The sequence below is a fragment of the Callionymus lyra genome, chromosome 15 (genome assembly GCF_982586985.1).
Source record: "Callionymus lyra chromosome 15, fCalLyr1.hap1.1, whole genome shotgun sequence".
Lineage (NCBI taxonomy): Eukaryota > Metazoa > Chordata > Actinopteri > Syngnathiformes > Callionymidae > Callionymus > Callionymus lyra.
The window spans coordinates 14339191-14357903 of NC_141832.1; the positions used below are offsets into that span (position 1 = coordinate 14339191).

The 18713-nt window shown below is 36.3% G+C and overlaps 1 protein-coding gene across 3 annotated transcripts in view; it reads left to right on the forward strand.

The window, feature by feature from the left end:
* Positions 1 to 16470, forward strand: part of prkcab (protein kinase C, alpha, b) — a 93879-nt gene extending 77409 nt beyond the window's left edge. Inside the window, exons 6-19 of one of the 3 annotated variants that reach the window (XR_015713435.1) lie at positions 3793 to 3949; positions 4030 to 4164; positions 4452 to 4545; positions 7203 to 7232; positions 9438 to 9578; positions 9648 to 9821; positions 10583 to 10674; positions 10744 to 10806; positions 12931 to 13069; positions 13134 to 13214; positions 13292 to 13399; positions 13478 to 13618; positions 15121 to 15375; positions 15451 to 16470. Coding sequence is in view for 2 of the 3 variants with exons in the window: in XM_087809748.1 (XP_087665874.1) it covers positions 3793 to 3949; positions 4030 to 4164; positions 4452 to 4545; positions 7203 to 7232; positions 9438 to 9578; positions 9648 to 9821; positions 10583 to 10674; positions 10744 to 10806; positions 12931 to 13069; positions 13134 to 13214; positions 13292 to 13399; positions 13478 to 13618; positions 15121 to 15285 (1520 nt within the window). In the remaining variant the exon portion in view is untranslated. Of the gene's footprint in view, positions 1 to 3792; positions 3950 to 4029; positions 4165 to 4451; positions 4546 to 7202; positions 7233 to 9437; positions 9579 to 9647; positions 9822 to 10582; positions 10675 to 10743; positions 10807 to 12930; positions 13070 to 13133; positions 13215 to 13291; positions 13400 to 13477; positions 13619 to 15120 lie in introns of all 3 variants that reach the window. The other 2 variants (XM_087809748.1, XM_087809746.1) reach the window with 2 other exon arrangements.
* Positions 16471 to 18713: the final 2243 nt, after the last annotated feature.

The following is an 18713-nucleotide window of genomic DNA, read 5'->3' on the forward strand; positions in this document are numbered from 1 at the left end:
TAGAATCGCAGCAGTCATTACTTGCTGCTGGAAGGAACTTTATAAACAAATAAAGAGGAATTGTGTAATAAAAATGTTCGTACTTTTGTCTCTGAAGATCAGTGTGCGAGTTGAAGAGTCTAATAAAGTTAGATTCAATGTGTAGTTCCAGTTATTTGGTTTAAATAATAATATAATAATAACAATAAATACATTCTAATTCGAAACATGGTGGAATGGCTTTCATAATGTAAAGTTTGATGGATAACATGAAAGAATTGGTGGATTTCCAAGGAGAAAAAGCTGTTAAATTGGCCAAAAATTCACTAAAAAACAACCAAGATAAACATATACTCCAATAAATTTGTTTATAATGCTGAAAAAGGCTAAATACAAAAGATTGTTTTAGAGTCCATGGTGAATTGAATTTTATGAAGTGTATCATCTGTTAATGAGCTGTGAAACGAAAAAAAGGTTAGCTTCTAACATGCTAAGACATTAGCTAAACTAGCAACTCTTGTAAGTGAGTAGCATTTTAGCTAAACATTAACAATCTGTACCTAAAATACACAAATCCAAGGTTTTAATCAGATTCACACGAGTTTGGAAGCTTTAGAAAACGGCTATTTCCAAAAAAAAGATAGCTAGCCTAGACTAAGCTAAGCTAGTTGCTAGTGAAAGTTGCACAAATTTTGGGCCTCATTTTCCGGGCAATAATAAATGAATACTTGATAATATATTCAGAATTATAGGTGTTTTAAATCCTACACTTTGTTTTGATTCATTTATTGTTAAAAAGTACCTAAAATACTTTTAGGTAAACTTTAATAGCGTCACCAAGCCAAGGCTGTACTAGCTAACCAGAAAATGTGTCCATGGGTTTTTTTTTGTCTATTTGTGAATTTTTTATCATTTTTGCCAAATAAATCCATTCAAGGTGACGTGTATAATTGTATAATAAAGAAAGCAGTTTCGCTGTAAGCTCATTTTTGGTGTTATTGTGTAACAAATCGATATATTTTGGTTTACTCTGAAAGAGAAAGACACTTATCTGACGTAAGGAGTAAAGAGTGGATAGAAAAGAAAGCGGCTCTTGTATCTAAGCAACAACAGACAGTAGAGATGGTCCTTGATCAGTGCCGATGGTGCTAATAGGGCTTTTTTTTATTTCTATTATCGATGATTTTAGTATTTTTTTCCCTAATAAGAAGCGAGGTCAACAATGATGTAGGTCGACGCTCTCATCTCGAAAATTTATGTCCGTCCAGCCTACTTCTTTTGTCTGCCTCCTTTTATTCAAATGTTTACATGCTTGGTGAAGTTGTCGTTTGATGCTAGCGTCGCCATGGAAACCAACGATGCTTTTAACGGCGCCGCAGCCGGCAGAGGGGAAGAATTAGATGAGAACGTGGGATGATGAGATTTTTCCTTTTGGCTCCTCGGAGTTTGTGTGCGTCCGTGACTTTTGTGTAACAGTATCCACGCGAAGAGATGCGTGTAGGCGACGACGACGACATGATGTTTGTTATTATATATCTTTTTTTTTTTTTGGAGTAAGAAGTGAAGCGAGAGGCGGCGCCTGATGGATATTCCGTGTGTGTGAAAGGTTACGAGGAGATTGTTTTTAGATGCGTGTTCATATTAAAGATGACGGAGATCAAAACAAACATTTCCTCCACTGAGGGAGAGAATTCATTATCGCTTTTCTTCGACTCTTCGGCAAACCGTGTGAAAGTTCACTTTTTGGCTCTTAGAAATATTCGTCTCCGTGTTAAACTACATTAAAATATGCAGAGTCGGGGGGGATTGAAGCCGATAAGATTCGGAGGATCAATGTGATCCTGCTTCTGCTTCAGCTCTGGCCAATTATTATTCTCTTTTATCTACTTGAAAATGTCTTCTTTTTTTTAACTGATCAATCTGTGATTCAGTGAAAAATTATCGATTCTTTGCCATCTTTTTTTCTCGTTAACCACGGCCGGGGGTTTCTTTCTTGACGTTGCTAAGTGAACTGACGTCGACCCATTGGCCATCTACTGTAGATATTGTCGCCATGGTGAAAGTGGCATGCCCCCCCCCACCCCCACCCCACAATCTTGTTGCTATGAAACAGCACTCTTGGCTCCCATTTGTCCATTAACACACAATAATAAAAAAAAAAAAGCCACATCACATTCATTTTCATCTACTTGTTTCATAAACCGTGATAACATTATTTGTGAAAACGTTCCACATTTTGACACCGCTCGCCCTCGCTGTGTTGTTTTGTGAATGTGCCGGGTCACATGCGCTGACTCCCACTTGTGTTGTGGTGGTTTGGAGAGCGAGTTTCACACATGTCGGACTCAAGTGAGTTTGACATGTGCTTCGCTGAGAAGCACCTGTTATGAGCGAGCGTGAAGACTATTTTGGAGTTTTGGGACTGAATTTAGACTTCTGGCATTAAATATGGAACGAAGACCTTTGGCTTATTTTGCTTGAACTATCAAGTGTTTGAAAATAAAAACTAAAACGTTTCCCAAACATGTAGTACCTTTGTGTTATATTAGTATATGTAAATAGTTACAAAAATGATGAAATTATAGTTCAAAAATCACTTTAAAAACTCATTAATAATGTTATACCCTTTTTTTAAGTAATCAATGTGTAATATAAATGCAGTTTTCCCTTTAATAATAAAGTTCTTCAGTTTTTTTGAGCTACTTTTTCCACCGACTCTTTTCGACTAATATTTATTTCTGAATAATGAAGATGCTTTGAAATCCTGCAACACGTGTGGTGACTCGTGTCATTGTATGTTGGACCAATATGGTGCATACTATACAGCAGAAGAAAAATAAATAAACAGAACAATAATTATTTAAAAAAAACATATAAATAATTATCATTAAAAACATAATAATAATTATAATAATAAGGAAAATCGAAAGATAATTAGCAGGAAAAACGGAAAAAATTACCTAAAAAAAATCAATGTTTTAGTCAGAAAAGTAAAAATAATAAGCACAAAAAGATTAATAAATATATAACCACAAAAAAAAGCTTCTGTAAGATAGTAAAACATTTGTTTACATTAAGTATTTGGATTTATGTCAGCGTAGAATTTTAGAAATAAACTATCTAACAGTTTGCTTCCTAATAATAACAAATTTAATAAAAACTATTTAAATAAATAAATAAACATTTTGGGTTGGAAAATGATTTCCTGGTCATGTGACCAAACATGACAGCATGGTGTGGTGTTGCTAACAACATTTATTTTACAAAAATAACTCTTGGTTCTGAGGACATACGCGAAGTAAAAATATTTACATTAAGATGGAATTTCCTTTTTGCAGGTGAGACAAATAAAACAACATCTTTGTATGGGAGCTGACTTTTAGTGTTAGCAATGCTAAGCTAATCGGCTAATAAATAGCATAATAGCTAATCGAATAGTTATTGGTAAAAAAAAAAGAAAATTAACATAGTTTAGAGAGTTTAAAGGTTTTTTTGTCAGTAATAAAACTAATTGTTATATTCAAACTGATGTTAACTGTTTTAAAAATGTGTGTATTTTAGACAAAAGCTTATTTAGCAATCATAGGAAGGAAGCCGTAGAATCCATCGTGATCATAGTTGCTTCAGTATGTGAGGATTTAATCCTTATATATCTTTTAATTCTGTTCTTCATCGCCAGATGTTGTTCTTTAATGTCGTGTTGAAATAACAAAAAAAAAACACACTGATGCAATTGTTCAGTTTTAGGAATAGAACACTGATATTATTTTGATTTAACATCACTTCCTTTTTAATTTCCTGTCTGCACTCCAGTCGGTGAAGCCCGGAACTTGATTCCGATGGATCCAAACGGCTTATCGGACCCGTACGTCAAGCTCAAACTCATCCCAGACCCAAAGAACGAGACCAAACAGAAGACCAGAACCATCCGCTCGTCTCTAAATCCCTGTTGGAACGAGTCCTTCAGCTTGTGAGTCCACTAAGATATGAACTTCAAAACGTTTTAGGTCCGTTTAAAAAAAAAAAAAAAACACTTTGTTTTTCGTCCAGTAAACTCAAATTGTCCGACAAAGACCGTCGCCTGTCCATCGAGATCTGGGACTGGGACAGGACCACTCGGAACGACTTCATGGGTTCCATGTCGTTCGGGGTTTCTGAGCTTATTAAAGCTCCAACGTGTGGATGGTGAGTCACGTCCCCGACATGTTGACATTTTAATACAATATGAAAGTATCTGTTGGTTCTATCAGATATTAAACACAATAACAATATGACGATAGGGTTTAAAAAAGTTGTATCCACGGCAGGAAAAAGGTGATACAATACTGTAAACAGAGACAACTACACGATATATCGTGATACTGTGGTAACAAGGATATATTTGTAGTATTGTCGAGTACTCGACTCTGACTGAAATTCCGATTAATCGATCAATTTGATTCCTTACGAATCCTTTCGTTTACACGCGTCAGGTACAAGCTGCTGAACCAGGAGGAGGGCGAGTACTACAACGTTCCAATACCGGAGGTGGACGACATAGACCTGGAGCTCCGGCAGAAGTTTGAGGTAAGACCTTTGGAACGTGAGCATTAAATGAAAGGAAAAAAAGTCTCTTTTTCTTGCGCATTCACATGCACACATTAACAAAGCTGCTCATGTCACAACAGAGACATGCGGAAAATATAAATAATATATTTACAACTTCTACTATAGTACTTTGAACTCCAGCTAGTTATTATTATAACTTCTATGCTGTATATATCCTTTTGAAAATATATATTTTAATTGACATTAATGAGGTCATATAAATATTAGATTGACTAAATCAATAGTTGTTTTATTTTAAAAGAGGAAAATACAATTAAGCATCTAGTTACTACGCATACTTATACTAATACTAATCCAATAAATAAATATGCTTGATATAGTCCAAGTATACTGTTGTATTTTGCAACACATATCGATTTATAAAATGTATTTATATCAAATTATTTCCCTCATTATGTTGTCTCTATTTCGCTTGATCTTAGTTGAATGCGTTGTTTACCTTTGTCGTGACTTCATCGGTGGTCACGTCTGTTGCCCTTTGCTGCGCCCTAGTGGTCAGCATGTTTACTACATGTTTGTATAGTTTCTGAAGTACAGTGCCTTGCGAAAGTATTCGGCCCCCTTGAACCTTTCAACATTTCGCCACATTTCAGGCTTCAAACATAAAGATATAAAATTTTAATTTTTTGTCAAGAATCAACAACAAGTGGGACACAATCGTGAAGTGGAACGAAATTTATTGTATAATTTAAACTTTTTTAACAAATAAAAAACTGAAAAGTTGGGCGTGCAATATTATTCGGCCCCCTTGCGCTAATACTTTGTAGCGCCACCTTTTGCTGCAATTACAGCTGCAAGTCGCTTGGGGTATGTCTCTATCAGTTTTGCACATCGAGAGACTGGAATTCTTGCCCATTCTTCCTTGCAAAACAGCTCGAGCTCAGTGAGGTTGGATGGAGAGCGTTTGTGAACAGCAGTCTTCAGCTCTTTCCACAGATTCTCGATTGGATTCAGGTCTGGACTTTGACTTGGCCATTCTAACACCTGGATACGTCTATTTGTGAACCATTCCATTGTAGATTTGGCTTTATGTTTTGGATCATTGTCCTGTTGGAAGATAAATCTCCGTCCCAGTCTCAGGTCTTTTGCAGACTCCAACAGGTTTTCTTCCAGAATGGTCCTGTATTTGGCTCCATCCATCTTCCCATCAATTTTAGCCATCTTCCCTGTCCCTGATGAAGAAAAGCAGGCCCAAACCATGATGCTGCCACCACCATGTTTGACAGTGGGGATGGTGTGTTCAGGGTGATGAGCTGTGTTGCTTTTACGCCAAACATATCGTTTTGCATTGTGGCCAAAAAGTTCGATTTTGGTTTCATCTGACCAGAGCACCTTCTTCCACATGTTTGGTGTGTCTCCCAGGTGGCTTGTGGCAAACTTTAAACGAGACTTTTAATGGATATCTTTGAGAAATGGCTTTCTTCTTGCCACTCTTCCATAAAGGCCAGATTTGTGCAGTGCACGACTGATTGTTGTCCTATGGACAGACTCTCCCACCTCAGCTGTAGTTATCTGCAGTTCATCCAGAGTGATCATGGGCCTCTTGGCTGCATCTCTGATCAGTCTTCTCCTTGTTTGAGATGAAAGTTTGGAGGGACGGCCGGGTCTTGGTAGATTTGCAGTGGTCTGATACTCCTTCCATTTCAATATAATTGCTTGCACAGTGCTCCTTGAGATGTTTAAAGCTTGGGAAATCTTTTTGTATCCAAATCCGGCTTTAAACTTCTCCACAACAGTATCTCGGACCTGCCTGGTGTGTTCCTTTGTCTTCATGGTTCTCTCTGCGCTTTAAACAGAACCCTGAGACTATCAAAGAGCAGGTGCATTTATACGGAGACTTGATTACACACAGGTGCATTCTATTTATCATCATCAGTCATTTAGGACAACATTGGATCATTCAAAGATCCTCACTGAACTTCTGGAGTGAGTTTGCTGCACTGAAAGTAAAGGGGCCGAATAATATTGCACGCCCCACTTTTCAGTTTTTTATTTGTTAAAAAAGTTTAAATTATCCAATAAATTTCGTTCCACTTCACGATTGTGTCCCACTTGTTGTTGATTCATGACAAAAAATTTTATATCTTTATGTTTGAAGCCTGAAATGTGGCGAAATGTTGAAAGGTTCAAGGGGGCCGAATACTTTCGCAAGGCACTGTAAATAATAAACTGACAATAAATCAGAAATGTGGGTGAAAAATACGTGGACTTTAAGATTATTTTCCTTCAAATAACCATGATCTGGCAACTCATTAAATGTTGTTAAAATATTATTTTAAAGTAAGTAAGTAAGTAAATCATTTTTATTTGTATAGCGCTTTTCCAGACCAGGGTCACAAAGCGCTTAAACAATCAAAACAATATTCAATAAATTATATACTTTAAAGGGCAAGATAAAAATGATAACACAATAATAAATATAATAATGATAATAAAGGTAAATCGTAATGTTATTGTATATCTTTTAGAAGCCTATTTTGAAATATAAATATAATACAAAAATGTTAGAGACTCTTTAGATTAAAAGGTAAACAAAAAAAATCCTTACAGAAGAAGAATCAGAACCATTAACTTTTTCCCCCCTCACTAACAAACCAGTTTCTTCTTCCCCACAGGCCTGCCAGTTAAATATCCACTATCTGAAGGTAGCTCTCCTGCCTACTCCACCTTTATTTCTCATGCTTGCATCACTCTATTTATTTCCAGTCTGGATTGTTTCTGGTATCTCCGCTGGGCTTCCACAAACTAATCTGAGTGTCTAACAAACCGCATCCACTAACACCAGCTCACAGATATTAACACTGAGTCCATGTGCTTATACTGTTGCTATGTTTATATGCTGATGTTGTAATGTTGTTTTATGAGGTTCATTTTTTTTTTAAATATATATATCATTCATTTAATTCCATTTTTTTTTTCATTTTTTATTCAGTGAATACCAAAATGTAATATTCTAAATAAATAATGATTTTATTTATTTATTCACACGTGGAGTTTCTTCAAAGGTTACAAATAAAAAAAATGTACTTTAGAACAACTGTATTTGAATTATTGGAATAAGAATCGTCTTGAAAAAAATTTGAAACTATTTGTCAATCATTTTTACACATAGTTTTATATTCTAATTACAATAATTAAATTCTAGGATATCAACATTTTTATATTGAATTTGAAGGATTACAATACAAAAAAATATTGAAAACATTTTTTAAACTCTATGCGTGTTAAAAACAACATTTAATTAATTTAAATAGAATCAAATTATTAAATTTAATTTTTTAAGCCTTTCAATATATCATTTTTAAATCATTTCTTCTATCAAAACCAATTCAACCTTTTACAGAAATATCTCTGTGTGTGAAAAACCAATTAATTTATTTAAAAAATATATTGTGATTACACAAAGTTTGATATTCTTATTCCATTAATTAAAAATAATTATTAGTATAGTACAATTATTGTAATAGGAATATTAAAGTACGTGTAAAGCAATTGGATTCATTTAGAAAACATTTGCCTTTTGTATTCAATTATTACATTTTTTTTTAAAAAATCAACCTTTAAATATAAAAATTAAATGATTCATAAAAAAAAAAAATCCAAATTCTAAAAAAAACATTTCAATATAAAATGTAGGATCTCAACCTTCGAAATTCAACCATTCAATATTTCGATGGCACTGATACACTTCCAAACTTCATCAACAATCAAAATACTTTGTTCAATTAGATTCTTGTGCGTCTCAATGATGGTGCAGAAGCTTTTAAAAAAAATAAAAGTACGTTGGTGTCGATCGTTGCTCTTCTCACATGAAGCATGATGAGTCACTAACGCAGCTCAGGTGTGCTTGTCGTGCATGCCCTACCTGTCCACACGGTGGCGATGTTTCCTCTACAATACAGTCTTTTTTTTGTGTTGATTTTTCTTTTTTTGGGGTGAAACTTTTTTTTTTTTCTATCAACTGGTCGATGCTTTGATGTGATGTCGGCTTTGATGTGATGACCACGGGGCGCGTCTATGATATTTTGAGCGGCAAATACAGCAGCGACAGAAGCGCCGACAGGCTGAAGTGTACAAAAGAAATATCGATACACGACACGTGGCTCAATGTTACACTCGAGGACTTAATGTTTGAAATCCAAAACACTGTCATGTTGACCTAGATGGATGAGCTTCTGCACAGATTATGCTCCTTCTGCAGTTTACCTTTGAAGTTCCTTCCTCTATTTTTAAAAAATATCAAGATATGTTTAAAAACAGCCAAGAAAAGGAGACAATTCAAAGTAAACTTATTAACTTATATATGAACATTATGTAGATGGACTGTACTGATGTAAAGTCTTAGAAGATTAAGTTGTTTTAGGGGCCGTCAAGCAAAAATAAGGAAGGAAAAGTATAAAATCAAGTTATAAAATTCAGCTAATTATGGTCTAGTTATTATGGTATTGTATTTAATATAACTTTCCTTTTATATAAAAGCAGTGTTTGTTTAATTTCCACTTTAATCTTTTTTAAGTGGCAATAAATAATGAAAAAAGGTGAGGATAAAAGTCCTAAAACAAAAACCCTTTATATCTAGAGACTAGTAATGAATAAAGGAAATAAATACAAGATACAATAATCAGTTTCTAGATTATCTTTGATCCAAGGGGGGCTACATACGTAGACTCAAATGTCCTTATCTGTCCTTCTCTTGTAGACCAACATTAGTTTTCTTCGGACCACTTTTACAAAAAAAATGCAAGAGAGATAAACATTCAAATATATTTTTAAGTCGTATACGTTGGTGTATCTTTCACTTGGCGCCGTTATTTCCCCTTTTCTGACGTCTGGCTCTGCTCACGACACAGAAGGCCAAGCTCGGTCACGGGAAGAAGGTGATCACGCCCTCGGACCACCGGCGCTTCAGTCTACCATCTGGCAACGGGGACCGCATCCGCCTCAGCGACTTCAACTTCCTCGCCCTGCTGGGTAAAGGCAGTTTCGGCAAAGTGAGTCTTTCTCCTCCTTCTTTGTCTCTCTCTTGAGGGCCTGAGATGATTCTTTTCGACGTGACGCAGGTGATGCTGGCCGAGATGAAGTCGACCGAGGAGCTGTACGCCATCAAGATCCTGAAGAAAGACGTGGTGATCCAGGACGACGACGTGGAATGCACGATGGTGGAGAAGAGGGTGTTGGCGCAGAGGGACAAGCCGCCCTTCCTCACTCAGCTTCATTCCTGCTTCCAGACTGTGGTGGGTCTGCATTTTTGGTTTGTAAAATATCAAGTCACTAGGTGGCAGCAGTCTGTACGCAGCTAGAGAATACAATTACGCGAGATCCTGTCGATGACTGAGGACGAGAGGATACAGTCGACTCCAGCAGCTTTTAAAGCTGATGTTTGGTCATATTTTGGTTTGAAAACAAATGAAAGCATTTAAAAAATAGATTAAAAAAATATCTCTTGAAATAGCTGGACTGAGGTTACATTTTTGGTGCGTTCTTGCTCGTCATATACTCAGTGAATAATCAATAAATAAACAAGTTATTATTAATTTTCAAAGACTAAAATTTTCAAGTATTTGATTTTTCTTTTCATTTATTTAGAATAAACATGCAAATATTCAGTGTTTTTTCTTTTTTTTTTCTTTTCATTTTTGTGTTGCTAATAAACCTCCGACCACTAGATGGCAGCAGTCATCCTCCGCAGCTAAGGGAACAATAAAATGACTGAGGACGAGAGGATACACTCGAATCTGACGTCTGGACATATTTTGGTTTCAAAACAAATGAAAGCAGTTACGACTTCGTCAAGAGTCATGTGGTCTGTAAATTCTGCAACACCAGAGTCAAGTACTCGACAATACTACAAATATATTCTTGTTCCCATAGTATCGCAATATATCGTATCGTCGCCCCTGTATCGTGTCACGTATCGTATCGCCAGATTCTTGCAAAAACACGCAACAATATCATGAGTTTTTTTTTTTTTTTAGAAATGATGTTTGTGTTTCAGGACCGGCTGTACTTCGTGATGGAGTACATCAATGGAGGAGACCTCATGTATCATATCCAGCGTATGGGGAAGTTCAAGGAGCCTCAGGCTGTGTAAGAGATCGACAGTAACCTGTGACACTATGTTACAGCGAAGGCTTTTTCATTGACATTTGTGTGAAGGTTCTACGCTGCAGAGATCGCCGTCGGTTTGTTTTTCCTGCACCGGAAAGGAATCATTTACAGGTGAGTCATGCAGACTCGATTCATGCAGTAGAAGTGATGTTGACTGAGAATTCTATCATCTATTCAAGTCATGACAAGGTCTTATTCCGTCGTACACAAAAGAGACACGTCATGTCTTTTCATACAGTTATGTGACCAGTGATTGTGTCAAAATGGAACCTTAATAATAACACTTTTTATTAAACTGTTGTGGATCCAAATGTAGCAACACTCAGGGAGTTATCAAACTACCGTATATTCCGGACTATAAGTCGATCCGGAGTACAAGTCGCACCAGCCGTAAAATGCATAATAAAGAAGGAAAAAACATATGTAAGTCGCACTGGAGTATAAGTCGCATATTTGGGGGGAATTTATTTGATAAAATCCAACACCAAGAACAGACATGTCATCTTGAAAGGCAATTTAAAATAAAAATAGAGGCAACAACAGGCTGAATAATTGTACGTTACGTTACATGACACAACTGAGAACGTTCCTGGTATGTTAACATAACATATTAAGAGTTATTCAGAGAACTATAGCATAAATAACATGCTAATAAGTTTACCAAACCATCCGTGTAACTCCAAATAACTCAAATCCAATGAAATCTTCATCCTTCGGTGTCACTTTTAAACAACTCCGCTAACTCCGGAGGTAGAAGATGCGACGCTTCCTCTTCTACGTCGAAATTATCAACACAGGCCTTAGAGCGCCCTCTTGTGGTTTAGTGTGAAAATAACATGTGAAATGATATACCGGTAATAATGTGTTAATAATTTCACACATAAGTCGCTCCAGAGTATAAGTCGCACCCCCGGACAAACTATGAAAAAAACTGCGACTTATAGTCCAGAAAATACGGTAATGCACTTTTCTATGAGATTGTAGTTACACTTTTATGACACTTGGAGTGCCAGACACATTCAGGGGTCGACATCAAACTACAACCAAGTATCTGAGCCACACACAGAATTTATTTTTTGACATTACAAGATAAAAATAAATTAAAAATGGTACTACTTGAGATCATCAGTAGTAACATTTTTGGCTTTTAGAAGCTTAATGTTTTTAAATGACCATTGGAATAATGTTACAAGATCAAAAGTTGCAACGTAATGAGATGAGTTAAAAGTTAAAAGGTTAAAAGACATAGTTACTAGATTTAAAGAAATTAAAATTCATAGAGTTACAAGATTTCAAGTCGATTAAAGTCATAGAGTAACAAGATTTAAAGTCGTTAAAAGTCATGAGTTAAAAGATTTTAAAGTCGTTAAATTTCAGGGTTAAAAGTCAGAGTTACTAGATTTAAAGTCTTTAAAAGTCATAGAGTTACAAGACTTAAAGTCGTTAAATTTCAAGGTTAAAAGTCAGAGTAACTAGATTTAAAGTCGTTAAATTTCAAGGTTAAAAGTCAGAGTTACTAGATTTAAAGTCTTTAAAAGTCATAGAGTTACAAGATTTAAAGTCGTTAAATTTCAAGGTTAATAGTCGTAGAGTTTCAAGATTTAAAGTCGTTAAATTTGAAATAGTCATAGATTTTTTAAAGTTTAAAAGCCATAATGTTTGTGATTAAATGTTCTGACGTTACATAATTCAAAGTTGCCATGTATTGAGATTAAAGGTACAAACGTTACAAGCTCAAATTTTATAATAATATAGATAATAAGTCTTTAATAATAGATTAAGAGTCATTATGAGATGAATTGTACAAGAGCTACAAGATGAAAAAGTGGCACCATTTGGTACTTTATGTTGTGAAGTTGAAAGTTTTTCAACAAAAACAGATGAAAACAAGAAGACATGATGAACACAAAGTAAACTGTTCTACCAGAACTTGTTACTTTAAATCTAAATTATACATTTTTCACACATTAACATGAAAACCTGATATTTGAATTAAATTTAGATCATTAAAAAAAAAGGGTTTCAAATGACGAATTAAATAGTATTTTTGTTTTTTCTCTTTTTGTCTCTTAAACTATGAATGCATTTTCCAAGAACTGTTTTTATTTCACAACATTTTTGAACACAAAGGAAAACGAGTTAAAGGGTTGTACAGTCTTTGTGTTTAATATAAGACTCTTATGTTACGAGTGCGAGTTGAAGTCCAGGGACCGTCAACACGTGTCTCTGCTGCAGGGATCTGAAGCTGGACAACGTGATGCTGGACTCCGAAGGTCACATCAAGATCGCGGACTTTGGCATGTGCAAAGAGAACATGTATGAAGGAATCACCACGCGCACCTTCTGCGGCACGCCGGACTACATCGCCCCGGAGGTGAGCGCCGGCGATGCGGCCTCACCTCAAAGACTCAAAAGCATTTGACCTTTGACTCCACCAGATCATAGCCTACCAGCCGTACGGGAAGTCGGTGGACTGGTGGGCGTACGGGGTTCTGCTGTACGAGATGTTGGCGGGACAGGTGAGCGTCTCACCTGAGATCCTCCGTCTCTTCTTCTTCTTCTTCTTCTCACTTCTTCTTCTCCGTTCTTTCGTCAGCCGCCGTTCGACGGGGAGGACGAGGACGAGCTCTTCCAGTCCATCATGGAGCACAACGTGTCCTACCCCAAGTCCATGTCCAAAGAAGCCGTGTCCATCTGTAAAGGAGTGAGTTCCGGGGTCGTCGGGAAGAATTTTGAGAGAAAAAAATAAAACTTGATTGGACATCGAAACGTGTCTCACCAGCTGATGACCAAACACCCGTCCAAACGTCTGGGCTGCGGGCCGGAGGGCGAGCGCGACATCCGGGAGCAGGCCTTCTTCAGACGCATCGACTGGGACCGGCTGACCAACAGAGAGATCCAGCCTCCGTTCAAGCCCAAAGTGGTGAGTGGGGAAGAAACCTTTGACCTTTGACCTGACTACAATTTTCAGCTAAACTCCCGTTTACTTATGAACATTAACTAAAAATGTTGATTCTTTCTTCTGTTTTTCATTATAAATAATTGTTTTACATGTTTTTGTTTGATAAAACATTTACAGTCAAAACAACTTCTTAACCACGTTATTTAATTTTAATTCAAGTTCTAATATAAATTACTTGTGTTAATTTCGCTCAATCGTAAATTATTGTTATGTTATAAAAAGCTGTGAATTCAATTCACTGACTATTGAGGTCAGTAACACAAACTATTGACAATTAGAGATTAAAAAAGTCACACTTTTTTTTTTAGATTAGATTAAAATGTTACAAGATTAAAAGTCTTGTAGAGATTTAAAAAAAACATTGTTACAAGTTTTAAAGTGATGTTTTGAAGTAAAAATATTTTCGTACCAGGATTTAAAGTCATGTTATGAGATTAAAAATATTATCTCTAAAAGATTAAAAGTAATGTATTGAGATTAAAGATCTTATTGTTACAATATTGAAAGTCATCAATTGAGATTAAAATTTGTATAGTGACGAGTTTAGAAGTCATCATATCAAGATTAAAAATCGTAATGTTACCAGATTAAAAATTGCGTCTTGAGATTAAAAGTCATAATGTTACCAGATTAAAAATCATAATGTTCCCATATTAAAAGTCATGTATTGAGATTAAAAACTGTAATGTTACCAGTTTAAATGTCATGTATTGAGATAAAAAATCTATATTCTAAATCTATAATCTATATATTTAAATGTACCATATTAAAAATTGCGTATTGAGATTAAAAATCATAATGTTACCATATTAAAAGTCATGTATTGAGATTAAAAACTGTAATGTTACCCGTTTAAATGTCATGTATTGAGATTAAAAATAGTAATGTTACCAGATTAAAAATCGTTTATTGAGATTAAAATCTTATTGTTACCATATTAAAAGTCATGTATCGAGATTAAAAGTCATAATGTTACCAAAAATAAAAGTTGCGTATTGAGATTAAAAATTGTACTGTTACCAGATTAAAAATCATCTATTGAGATTAAAAATCGTACTGTTACCAGATTAAAAATCGTTTGAGATTAAAAATCGTAATGTTACCAGATTAAAAGTCGTAGTATTACAATTTCAATAGTCATAAAGTACCATGATACAGAGTTACAGATTAAGAGTTACAACGTTTTAAAAGTCGTACCGTATCAAGATTAAAAGTCATCATGTTTTGGAATTAAAAATCCGAAGTAGAAGATGAAAATGTTTAATTAAAATTTGATACAATTTTAAAAACCACAGTTAGACTTTGTCATATTTAGAGATAAAAAATCATCATGTTTTGTGGGTAAATCTTAATATTTCTTTAAATTGATGGTAAATCAATATTTTTTTGAATGTGAAAAACATGACAATTCAAGTTTCCTCCTTCACTGCACGTCTAAAAACACTTCCTCTGTCCACCTGCAGGGCGGCAAAGGAGCCGAGAACTTTGACAAGTTTTTCACGCGCACACAGCCGGTGCTGACTCCGCCCGACCAGCTGGTGATCGCCAACATCGACCAGAGCGAGTTCGCCGGCTTCTCCTTCATCAACCCTCAGTTCCTCAATCCAGCGCTGCACAGCGTCGTATGAACGACCCTTGACCCCCCCACGCCTCGCTTTCTCAAGACTCTCGTGATCCGCAGTGTTTCGCTCATGACTCGTGTTCCAAGACAATGGCAGGTTCGTGAGCACACCTTAGCATTCCTACAAGAAATCTCTCTTTTATTTATTCTGTTCTCCTGATTTTCTATTTAGTTCTTTTTTCCTTTTTTTGGTTTTGGCCAAATTTTCTCCAAGAACACAACATGAACCACACTCAACCAAAATATCAACGACTCCCTCACGAACTTCCTCAATGTTTGACCACGAATGATCAAGAAAATACTTTTAAACTACATTTTTAACTGGTGGAAGCTTTGACCGGTGCAGTGCATTGTGGGTCGAGTGGTTTTGATTAAAGACTTTACGCGGTGACACATCTTACACGGATTTCAAATACAACTGTGCTAATGGCTACATGTACAAACACTTTCTGCAGACGCTCTTAAGTGGTTAGCATTGCTGCGCTAATGGTCACATTAAAAACATATTTAAAGCAGTGACATTGAGTTGGTTAGCATTACCGTGCTAATGCTAAACAGCTAATGGCTGCAAATAAGAACATTAGCATAAAGCAGTAACATTTAGCACTGCCACGCTAATGGGTGCATTAACATTCATACTTTATGCGAGAGACACTTAGCTTGTTAGCACTGCCACGCTAATGGGTGCATTAACATTCATACAAGAGACACTTAGCTTGTTAGCAATGCCATGCTAATGGTTGTATTACCATACATACTTCAGGTGAACAAATTTAGCTTGTTAGCACTGCCACGCTAATGGGTGCATTAACATTCATACGTCATGCAAGAGACACTTAGCTTGTTAGCAATGCCATGCTAATGGTTGTATTACCATACATACTTCAGGTGGACACATTTAGCTTGTTAGCACTGCCACGCTAATGGGTGCATTTACATTCATGCTTCATGCAAGAGACACTTAGCTTGTTAGCAATGCCATGCTAATGGTTGCATTACCATACATACTTCAGGTGGACACATTTAGCTTGTTAGCATTGCCACGCTAATGGCTGCGTTCAAAAAAAGGTAATTCATGCAGATACAGTGAGCTGGTTAGCAGTGCTAATCGCTCCATTCACAATCATACTTCATGAAGAAATGTTTATCTAACAAGTATTGCCGCTCTAATGGATACATTTTGGAATATAATTCAGGCGGAAAAAAATAGGTGGTAAGCATTGCTGCGCTGATGGCTACACCCGAGAATATACTTCACTACAAATAGTAAACTGGTTAGCATTGCCGCACTAATAGCTACATTTACAAACATGTTTCGTGCAAAAACATAGAGCTGTTTAGCGTTCGTGCGCTAATGTCTACATTTTGAAACATACTTTCCTCTTGCAGAAACATTGAGCTTGTTAGCATTGCTGGGCTAATGGCTACATCCATGAATATACTTCACTACAAATAGTAAACTGGTTAGCATTGCCGCACTAATAGCTACATTTACAAACATGTTTCGTGCAAAAACATAGAGCTGTCTAGCGTTGGTGCGCTAATGTCTACATTTTGAAACATACTTTTCTCTTGCAGAAACATTGAGCTTGTTAGCATTGCTGCGCTAATGGCTACATCCGAGAATATACTTCACTACAAATAGTAAACTGGTTAGCATTGCCGCACTAATAGCTACATTTACAAACATGTTTCGTGCAAAAACATAGAGCTGTCTAGCGTTGGTGCGCTAATGTCTACATTTTGAAACATACTTTTCTCTTGCAGAAATATTGAGCTTGTTAGCATTGCTGCGCTAATGGCTACATCTGAGAATATACTTCACTACAAATAGTAAACTGGTTAGCATTGCCGCACTAAACGCTACATTTGGAAACATGTTTCGTGCAAAAACATAGAGCTGTCTAGCGTTGGTGCGCTAATGTCTACATTTTGAAACATACTTTCCTCTTGCAGAAACATTGAGCTTGTTAGCATTGCTGTGCTAATGGCTACATCCGAGAATATACTTCACTACAAATAGTAAACTGGTTAGCATTGCTGCACTAATAGCTACATTTACAAACATGTTTCGTGCAAAAACATAGAGCCGTCTAGCGTTGGTGCGCTAATGTCTACATTTTGAAACATACTTTCCTCTTGCAGAAACATTGAGCTTGTTAGCATTGCTGCGCTAATGGCTACAGGTAGTCAAAGAAAGTTTGCAGCAGGAATGATGATAATTGCGTCTTAAGAGCGCTGATGAAAACAGGAAGTTCTTCCCCAAAATATTTTCCTTCCCAACACCAGCAGGAAGTTGTCATAAATCACACAGGAAGTCACCTCGTCACTTCCTCCGCGGAGACAACGCGACTCAGTCCGTTCATATTTTGGTTGAGTGTGTTCCGACATCGCACCAGTGGGACGTGTTGACGCTCGTGCCAAAGTGGCGGGAAAAGTGGCAGTGACGCAGGAAGTCCATGTTTGGTCGTCCGAAGATGCACTAGTGTGTGTTGCATGCGTTTTAGACGAGCTTCATCTACATCAACGTCGTCCTTTTTTAAACCCATCGCAAGACCCTCCATGTTTTTTGTACATACGTTTGGAGAAGCTGATTTTATACAACGAGCTGAATGTGCTTTTACTACCGTAGAACATTTCTATGCCCCGCCCCCTTCTTGTTTTCTACTTCCTGCTCCCCCCCCCCCCTGTCGTGGTCTCGTCTCAGGGCCTGTGATGCTTCGTGGATTCATGAATCTGATCTTCGTGGTCGTGTGCATGCTTGAGGCCTGATCCAAGCATGAGGAAGACCCCGCATGATAGAGACCCCCCCCCCTCCCCGAGGAGCATGAGGACCTCCGTCATGCTCCTTTGACCCCATCATGTGACTTGGAAACTGTCATTTCTTTTCAGTCCCCGGTGCCAAACCCCGTCTTCGTGGTGCGTTCAAGGTCAAATTGTAACATTTTCCTGTTTGTTTTTTTTAAATTCTGGAATAATGTTTGTTTTATGTAACCCCCAAAATTACTACTGAACCAACCCCAAGTTGACATGATGTACAATTAAAACAAGCGTCTAATTTAACGTTAATTTAAAAAAAATGGCCATTTTCTAAATTGATTATTGAAATTCAATGATTAACAATTTTTAATTCAGATTTTTCTTTTACTTTTAAAGATGCAAAACTTTTTTTTTTTTAGGGATTTAAGAGGGCAAAAGAACACATTTAAGGCCTTGAAACTATTTTTAATTCAGGGTAAGTGAAAGTAAACGGTAGAAAATATTTATTTTATTATATATTATAATGTTTTATTTATTTTTGAATATTATTTCAAATAGATATTCTACAGATTTTATGATAGTTGTATAGGTGGAAAAATCAAGAGGAGAAATGTTTTGTGAGGTAAAATGTTACGATTTAAAAAAAAAAGAATTTGTGAAATAATCAACAAATCA